Source organism: Pleurodeles waltl, chromosome 3_1 (genome assembly GCF_031143425.1).
Source record: "Pleurodeles waltl isolate 20211129_DDA chromosome 3_1, aPleWal1.hap1.20221129, whole genome shotgun sequence".
Classification (NCBI taxonomy): Eukaryota; Metazoa; Chordata; class Amphibia; order Caudata; family Salamandridae; genus Pleurodeles; species Pleurodeles waltl.
In genome coordinates, this window is record NC_090440.1 from 1,926,342,624 (window position 1) to 1,926,352,587 (window position 9,964).

General features: G+C 44.3%; 1 protein-coding gene across 1 annotated transcript in view; it reads right to left on the minus strand.

The window, feature by feature from the left end:
* LOC138285789 (solute carrier family 13 member 2-like) overlaps positions 1-5,489 on the minus strand; it is a 700,806-nt gene extending 695,317 nt beyond the window's left edge. The window contains exon 1 of the mRNA XM_069226167.1: positions 5,346-5,489. Coding sequence (XP_069082268.1) covers positions 5,346-5,447 — 102 coding nt within the window. The 5' untranslated portion in view covers positions 5,448-5,489. The remainder of the gene's footprint in view (positions 1-5,345) is intronic.
* Positions 5,490-9,964: the final 4,475 nt, after the last annotated feature.

Here is a 9,964-nt window from a genome sequence, read left to right on the forward strand (position 1 = left end):
CCTTTTTTAGGACTGACCGGTTATTACAAGAATATTGTGGCCAATTATGGAAGTATAGTTGCCCCTTAACTGCTTTGACCTCTAAGAAGCTTCCTGAGGAAACTAATAAGGACCGAAGAGTGTCAGAAAGCATTTGAGGAACTGAAGAAGGCATTACGCACAGCACCAGTACTGAAAGCACCTGATGACAGTCAGCCCTTCATTGGACAGACAGATGTCTCTCACTAAGGAGTTGGAGTGATGTTATCTCACTTGGATTTCAAGAGTATAGAGTGTCTTGTAGCTTTTATTAATATGAGATTACTACACAGAGCGAAGCTGGATGGCTATTGAGAAGGAGCTTTGCCATAGCGTGAGACTTGCGTAACATCCGCTCATATTTGTTTCACAGTGAGTTTGATCATAAGCCACTGAAATGTTTAATAGCTAGGGAGGGAGAGAATCAAAAGTTGTTGAAATGGTCTATTGAGCACAGAGCAGGACTGATCCAATGGAATGCTAATAGACTTTCCTGACGGTTTTAAGTATCTGACCACTTAACCTCTCCAGAGTAGAAGTTGGATCAGGGTGTTCTGATCTGGGAGGGGCATCTGTTGGGACAAAAAAGTCTTCTGCATGGTAATGGATGTGTACTCCTGCCCTGAGTGCCCAAGTGTACTGTTGTACGGATCCCTAATGCTGATTTTTGATGTCATAGGCAAACACGGATCATGAGTGTGCTCCATGACATAGGCATTCCTCACCGTTTGCTGTCTTGTTCAACTGTTAGGGGCACTAACCTCATAGTGTGAAAGATTACTGCTTCGACCAGGAGTTAAGCAGTGCTGTAGTGGCAGCATACCATGTATTAATCAGTAGGAGTCACAGGTCCTTTTTAACCTGTGTCATTGTATTGAGGCCTACATTGTCACTCACCTTTTTAAAGTTCTGCTAGTGTGTGCTTATCTCACCCCTTGGCCTACATCAGTTAGATGTAAAGTTCTGTGCAGTGCATTGGTTGTATGTGTGCCTTGGAAGGGTACAGCACATGGTTAAAGCAGTGCAGAGCGTGCATGGTGAAGTGCATGGACTGGAGCTATATGTACCTGCAAGGAATACAATACATGAAAGCTGTAGTGTTGTGTAGTATGTGCATGGTTAATGTGTGTGCAGGCTGTATGTGTGCCTGCGAGTGACTCAGTACACAAAGGCTACAGAACTCAAAAACGTGTGCAAAGTGAATGTGCGTGCTGATTGTTTGCATGCCTGAGTTGGTACAATACATGGAGGTAACAGTGCTGGACTGTGTGTGTGCTATGCCTCTAAAAGAACATTACATGGAGGACTCTGGGTTGCATTTTAAGAAGCCCAAGTCTGACTGGCGAAGACATGAGGAGGTAGACGAATCCCCCAGACATATTTGTGTTTTGCTGCATACGTGCAAGCTGGGTGGGGTACACTGGAGGTGGGAGATCACATCTCTCCCCGTGCACTTCAAAAGGTGCTTTTTGGTTCAGTGATAGATCAAGTAATGGATATGGACACATCTTATGAAGGAGATAGGGCTGATAAGGGAATCTTAAATAGTGGGTCTGGGAGCCTGAGAATAAACTTTTGATATATATATCACTGTGACTGATTTCCAGGTGTGAACTCTAATCACTTCCATAGCCTATATTGTGGGACTATCAGTTTCAGAGTCTCTTCTGCTGTGACAGGTAGCCTTTCAAGAGGAAGAGCAGATGGGAAGTGTGTACTTCAAAAGATGCATAACCTCAACATAAAACTTCAAAGGCCCACACCCCACAAATTGTCATATGGCAACCCCTGTTTGCCAGAGGAGGGCTGCCGTGGAAAGATTGCTGTGCTGTGAGGGCTAAGCCTGAGCGGCACCGTCACAGCAGCCCTGTATGCCAGGAGGGGCCGCTGTGGATAATACTGTCTGTCAACAAGGGTGGAACCCTGTGCAGGACCATAGCAGTGACCTCTTAAGCCAGGAGGGGCCCTAGTGGGACAGACTTCCTTGTGATGAGGACCGCCGCCTTGGGTGGCAGTTGGGCGGCACCCCCATATATGCCAGGAGGGGATGGCGGAAATAATCTGGCCAGAGCCTGAGAACTATGAACCCATCTGCACATGCCTGGTACAGTGTCTTATGCTCATGCCCGGCCTGAAGCTATTTTGTTCCGGGTAGAGCAGTGAGGGTATTACTTGAATTAGTTGACAACAATAAACCTTCAAAGTAGCCGATTTGCTAGTGATTTAACAAGGATTTTGGTCTCCACATTGAAAAAGGACATTTGGTGGTCACTGGTCTTTGGGCCTTCATGGTTTTAGTACAATCAATTTTGTGGCAATCTATATTTCCTCTGATAAGAAGCCTGTTTATCTAGCCTATTAAAAAGTGGTCAAGAGGTGGCGGACATAAGTGATTTCTCCCCTTTTCATTTAGAAAACCCTACCCTCAGTGAGTTGAATGTTTTAATAGCTCTTCTGCCTTGATTGTTAAAAGCCATTTTTCTCCTTATAGGCTGAGACTCATGGTCTGTAACGATCAGTGTAGCCCTCAGCAATAGGTAATAATTGATGTAGACCTCAGCAATAGGCTATAAATCTATAATTTGGAGTACCTATTTGTGATCAGATGATGGTGTTGTCGTGTGTGCGTCAGACTTACATCATTCATAGCAAGGAAGATTTGCTTAGGACTTATAAAAGTGAATTTAAAGCCAAACGTAAATGCACTTACTTGCCTGGCATGTAAGGCTCTTTACACTTGCATTGCTGTGCTTTTTTAATCCATAAAACTACCTTTGCCTGATGCACAAATTCTTTCCAAGTGGTCTTTCTGAGCTTTTGCCTGATCCATAAAGTCATTCGAAGTGGTGTTTCTGTGCATTTGACTGGTCCACGTGGCCCTCCAGAGAGCTCTTCCTCTGTCTTTTGCTTAGGCTGTAAGGCACTTTATACTTGTATTTCTATTTTTTATCCTGCTTCTGATAACGCGTCCCAATCTAGATAATTTATTCACTCTGGGACTCGTTTTAGGCTGATGAATCTTTTGACCCTGATTGAAGACACCTTAGGATGAGACAACTAATCAACATGTCAATCAATAAGTCAGTAACCTCATCAATATTCACAATAGCAAATCAATCGAATTAATCAATAACATCAATAAACTTGAAACACACCGTGGGCCAGATGTAGCAAAGGGTTTTATCCATTCTGTGTCTATGGGAAAATTTGTTGGTACATATGGCCCCATGACCTTTCAGTCATGAATAACCACACCAGAATTTAGTAAGATTTATGATATTTATTCCCTATTGATTACACTCTACTAGCAAGTTTATTAGTCTCAAAAACCAGAAAACACATCAACAATGTCATAATATGGCAACTCGAATAGGATTTCATGAAAGCAAAGATCATAAACATTAGAACATAACATGACGTCAACATGGATTAACTTTAGCAGAGTATCATTAGCGCACTATTCAACAAAGCATAGATTCAGTCATTTTGTCTATTTCATCCGCTTAGTGAATTCCTTAACTAACCTTGAATCAGCATTAGCATGTTGGGCTTCATGCAAAACAATTAAGCAACACAAATTTAGAAAACATCTATCTATGGTCTCTATCAAAAGAAGCAGTTGGTACCTAGAAAGAAAAGGCAAACAGACAATACAATTTCATCATCATATAGTTACCCTCTGTAAGGGGTCAGTATACAGAGTCAGTCTTCGTCCTCAGGACATCAGTTGATTCGCCATCAGCCAGGAAACCCAGCAAAGTTCAGTAAGACCGGGCAAAAGGGAATACCTCCCTCATAAGGAGGAAAAGTATGAATCGGGCAAGGCAAAGTAAGTGAGGATGGTTTGCAAAGTTCAAACAGCAAAGTCTTTGGGCAGAGTAACAAAGTGGCTGGGCAATAGCAAAAAGCACGCAATGGCTTGTAATGGCTGATTTCTCCTCGTGTCCAAGAATTTTATATCGATCTTGTTATACAGTCCCCTAATTTCCAATTGGGCAAGTTTTGGCGCACCATCATCTCCATCCAATGGTTTACTTGTCGTCTCATTACGATTGTCACCCCATGACAGTTCTCATGTAGTTTATTGACTCCTGTAATTGACGTCTCCAACGGGTAGAATGTCAGGTGAAGAATAAGTGACATTTGTTACTCAAGTCAGTAGTCCCATAGTCTTCCCTAGTCTAAATGACCTTGTACCTGTTGTGAATTACACTGTTGCGCTCCACAAGAATGTCTCCTTGAGCAAGTCGAGTTCTCATGAGAGGATTTACTACGGTTACACACACATCTCTAACTTCTGGAAAAGTACAGCTTCATGTCCTTGAGCAAGTCAGCACACTGCAGTTAGAAAAACACATTTAATATGAAACTGGGCAGCTAGGCCCCACTCATGCTAACTAAGGCCTAGTGATTAACTAGCAAAACCTTAACATATAACTCTTAATACTAGTACAAAATTATACATTAGTACATTAATATTTCAGTATTAGTCAGCTTCATTAATCATCGAATACATTGGTGGCCACTCCCTGTGGGCCCATTTCATACACATGCATTAACGTTTACATTTTGTATGCGATTTCACTAAACATTATATTGCAAGCTTCTCATGCTAATTATTAGATTTTAATCACACTCCATCACTTCCTAAAGCCCTTTAAACGGGTTAGTCTGTGCTGTTGCCACATCCGTAACCTGTAGTTAGTCACGAGTTGTGTATTTGATTAATGCTAAAGATTCCATGTTTCGTATTTACTTGTTTAGCATGTTTAAATTATTCTTCGATTGTATACAACGTGGTGAAACTAAGCAGTGGCCGTGCTTTTAAAAACAGCTATAAAATACATAATGCACCTAGAAACACGTACAACCAAACAATACCTGCATTTCTCAGCAGTGTTTCATTACTTTTAATGGACTCTTTCAGCAGTTTTCAGTACAGCGCCCATTTGATTTTTAAGAGTACCAGCAGTGGTCAGCAGGCTGCTGTAGTTAAGAGTAGAAAAGTGCTCGCACAGGGCTGCTGCACCTTAATAGGACCGTATCCTCGATTGCCCTGCTATTGAGAGTATTGGGGGCACCTGCTCGCCAGTGGGACAGCAGCAGACATTCTCATTGCTCATTAAGACAGTATCAACTCTTTTCCTCAGGGTTTCTATACTTTTAATGGGACAGAACCAGAATTTTTTAGTAGGAGGAAGCTGGTCATTGTGAACAAGTATTTTTCTTTGCTCCAAACACTGGTATTGCTGCAATATTTGCTCATGCCAGAAACACATGGAAATAGGAAATGAAATGGCCGCCAGCTGAGCTGGGACAGGCGGTACCTTGGAATTGATGACCAGCGGCAGGGGCAGGAAGAGCAGGGGTACCAGGTAGATGATCAGGTAGTTCCGATAGGCCAGCAGGGTTCTCCAGCAGGACGCCATTCTGACCCGGGTAAAGTGCTGCCACTTGGAGTAGAGAACGCTTCAAGTGGACAAAGCCGGAGACCCCGGGAGCTCTCCTCCTGCCGGCTGCTATTTAAGGTGCCTGGAACTCACCCACGCCGAACTCGATACTGGCAGCCTCAGAGGGAGATGACAGGAAAGAAAGGAGTGTGGGACGGAATAATCTTTTTAGTATGGCATAAACCACAAGCTCCATGTTCTAATGCCAAGTTCCTGCTTACTACGCCCTTCCTGGCAGGCTCTCAGTGTACGCAGTTGTGTACGCAGTTTCTGTGACTACATACGCAAACACCAAGAGAGCTCTACCAAATACCCTCAGGGTGGCAAGCAGTAGACGTCAGTTTACATTTCAGAACTCGCATCTCTTGCCACAACAGCCCTCATGTTATTCTCACTTACGGCCTCTAGTTGAGGCTTAAGATCTCTGCATGGCTGGACGGGTCTGGAATGGCCGTTTATCGCATTTGACATCTCCTGAAAGGCTGGGGCTATAGAAGGTCGGTTTTTAAAGAACATAGAAAATAATGCACGCGTTTGAAATGTGCCCACGGGGAGTGGCTACCAAGGTATACAAAGACTAACGAAAAGCTTGTTAATTCTGAATTTTTATGCAATAATTGTTTTGAATTTGTATTAGTATATCATAATTAGAGTTATGGGTTAAGAGTTTGCTTTATTAAATTAGAGGGCCTTAGCTTAGAGAGGGTCTGGGCCTAGCTGCCTGGCCTCATATTAAACTGCATATACTTTTCCAGAAGTTGTGTGTGTGTGTGTAGCCGTAGTAAATTCTTTCTCATGAGAACTGACTTTCCTTTCTCCAGACGACCTTCTTGCTGAATGCAACAGTGTAATTCGTAACAGGTGCAAGGTTAACTGTAGTAGGAGAAAACAATGGAGACACTGACTGGAGCGCAAAGTGTAACTTTTCCTACCTGACATTCCAACCGATGAATCCTACCTGACATTCCAACCGATGAAGACGTCAACAACATGGACCAATCCGTGACATGAGAACTGTGGTTTGTGGAAAATTCTGACGAGATGCTTGAACAATTATTGGACAGAGATAACGATGCACCAATTATTATCCAATGAGGAGTTAAGGGCTAATTAGACAAGTTTTGATTTAACGGCGTGACTCAAGAAGAAACAAGTTTACTTCACTCTAAATTCACTCCATTTCGACATCTCCACCTATCATTCTTATTACACTAGCGTTTTCCTGAGTTTATTCTGAGTACTTTAAAACCATCCTCTACCCCATTCTTTGCTTGATGCTAACTTCTCCTCCATATGAGGGAAGAGAGTTTATTCTGTAGCTATGCTTTGCCCCGTCCTATCCCTGCTGATGGTGAATCGACTGATGTCCTGAGGACGAAGATTGACGCTGTTTGCTGATCCGTTGGATTGGTAACTATCTGATGCAAGATTGTAATTGCCTGTTTGCCTTCCCTTTCTAGGTACCAACTGCTATTTTGATAGAGTCCTTAGTTTAGATGTTTTCCAAATTTGTATTTACTAAAATGTTTTGCATGAAGCATCACATGCTAATGCTAATTTGAGGTTAGTTAAGGTGTTCACAAATAAATTGGTGAAAATAGACAAATGACTGAGTTCTTGCTTTGTTAAATCATGTATTACTGAGACTTTGCTAAGTTGCTTCATATCAATGATGTGCCTAATTACTGAATGAATATTCTCTATGCATTGATTAATTGCGTTCTAATTGCTAATTAGAAGAGTCTCTAATGAGATTTATTGCTAATGAGATTAACAGATATGACATTAGATTGTAACCAATAGGGAAATAAATATCCTAACACTTAACAGATTGGTGTGGTTATTCATGACTGAAAGGTCATGGTGTGTTCAACTTAATGATTCTTACTAAATGTTATTGACCAGTTGTCGATTAGCTATTGTAATTATTGATGGCTTATTGATCTATTGATTTGGTAATGCCAAGAAGACATCTCGTACTGGGAAGTCCTCGAACGTGGTCCAAAGGTTTATCGACCTAAACGCGTCTCCATGTAAGTTTCCTTATTAAGGCTCTGACGCGCTAACAGCACCCACTCTTTGACTCCCTCCTTTTGCATAAGGACAGTTACAGCAGGCACTGAGTGGATTCAGGAAACAGAGTGAGAAAACAATAGAGAGGAATGGGAGGGGGCAACGAGAAAACAAAGTGTACGTGTGAGGGAGAGAAAGAAAAGTAGGAAATAGAGTTAGAGGGAAGAAAGGAGGGTTGGTTTGACAATTTTAGCCAGACATGCTTTTGTTTCCGACCGCAGATGTGGTTGAGGGCTGCTCTGTGTTTTTCCTTCAGTGAGCTCGACAAACACGCACATCCATTAGCGGGTCTCATTGCATTTTTACGTGTTTGTTGGTAACAACACTGTGCCCATTTGCAAGGGGGCAGCCAGAGTATCCCCAATCTGTACGAGAGCGGCTTTCATCACCTCACTGTAGGCTGACTAACAGTGGTGGTAGCGAGATTCTAGTGCTGGAGCACAGGCCTTTTTACTTTAATCCCTGCTGAGAGCATGTCTGCTGGCCCTGCCCTTTAAAAGGCCTGTTAAGACCCCATACAGTGGGTCCTTTGCATTCATCAGGTATAGGAGATGTATGAGAAGTGCCTGTTATTGGAAATGTATAGTTTAGAAATGAACTACTGTGATCTGGGCTCTAGATATGTGTGTGCTACACAAAGTTTCTTTTGTGCTGTAATGGTGATGATCCCTACCTACACATACTCTCTCACTGTCCCCTCCCTGAACATGTCAACCTGGTGGAGGGAGGTCTCTAGCCAGGTCCTTTTTTAGGTCAAACTTAAGCGTTGGACCTCTTATACTTTTAAGCATACTTCTTATGTGGGCTTCCAGCTATTTAATTTGTTAGTTTCAGTATCATTTAAAAATCCTAGCTTGCTAGTGATCAGTCATGCCTTTTTGTCCTTTCTTCTTCTGTGTGGGAGCAGGGACCAGCTACTTTGCAATTACACTTTGTCCTGTTCATCTGGTCTGAAGGGGACTATTTTTTAAACTTTGTTTCCTGATTCCCTTTTCATTTGCAGAGCATTGTTCCTCTGAACTTAGCTGTAAACACGCCTATAAATCAGGTCACATATGGTCTTTGTGGGCTCTCTGCACCCTCTCTCAGCTGCCTGGCTCCTGCCCTTCCTTGGCTTGGATTTCTTTACCAAGTGTGCCTGCCTGCGTGCTGAGAGCAAGGGCAGAGGATTGCTTGTAATTGCTTATAGCCTAGGAACCCAGCTCCACTAGGGCTCTGCAATCCTTAGAGACAGTGCCCACTTCTGGCCCATACTGGGATCCCACTCGCAGTTCCCATTGATGCACTTATGTTCACACACTCAAGGTCCTCAGCTGTGCCAGTACCAGAAACCCTACACATGCTGTCTTCCAGAGCACCTTAGTTCTGACAGTCAGGACAATCTGCTACTCCAGTACTGGGACCTCGGGCACAGCTCCATGAGTGCACTGCAATTCACACCTTCCAAGCCCTCAGCCGTGCCAGTGCCAGGAACCCCACACACGCTGTCTGCCAGATCACCTCAGTTCTTGCAGTCAGTACACTCTACTGCTCCAGGAATGGGACTTCAGGCGCCGCTCCATCAATGCACTGCAGTTGACACACTCCAAGCCCTCAACCATGCCAGTGCCAGAAACCCCACACATGCTGTCTTCCAGAGCACCTTAGTTCTTGCAGTCAGTACAATCTGCTGCCCCAGTACTGGGACCTTGGGCACAGCTCCATGAGTGCACTGCAATTCACACCCTCCAAGTCCTCAGCCGTGCGAGTGCTAGGAACCCCACACATGCTGTCTGCCAGAGCACCTCAGTTCTTGCAGTCAGTACACTCTGCTGCTCCAGAACTGGGACCTCAGGCGCAGCTCCATCACTGTACCGCCGTTCACACACTCCAAGCCCTCAGAGGTGCCAGTGCCAGGAACCCCACACACACTGCCAGCCAGAGCACCTCAGTTCTTGGAGTCAGCACACTCTGCTGCTCCAGCACTGGGACCTCAGGCACAGTTCCATCAGTGCACTGCAGTTCACACACTCTAAGCCCTCAGCCATGCCAGGAACACCACACACGCTGTCTGCCAGAGCACCTCAGTTCTTGCAGTCAGTACACTCTGCTGGTCAAGTACTGGGACCTCGGGCGCAGCTCCATCAGTGCACCGCAGTTCACACACTCCAAGTCCTCATCGGTGCCAGTGTTAGGAACCCCAGACACAATGTCTGCCAGAACACCTCAGTTCTTGCAGTCAGTACACTCTGCTGCTCCAGTACTGGGTGGGACCTCAGACGCAGCTCCTTCAGTGCACCGGAGTTCACACACTCCAAGCTCTCAGCCATACCAGTGCCAGGAACACCAGACACACAGTCTGCCAGAGCTCCTTAGTTCTTGCAGTCAGTACACACTGCTGCTCCAGTACTGGGACCTCAGGCACAGCTCCATCAGTGCACCGA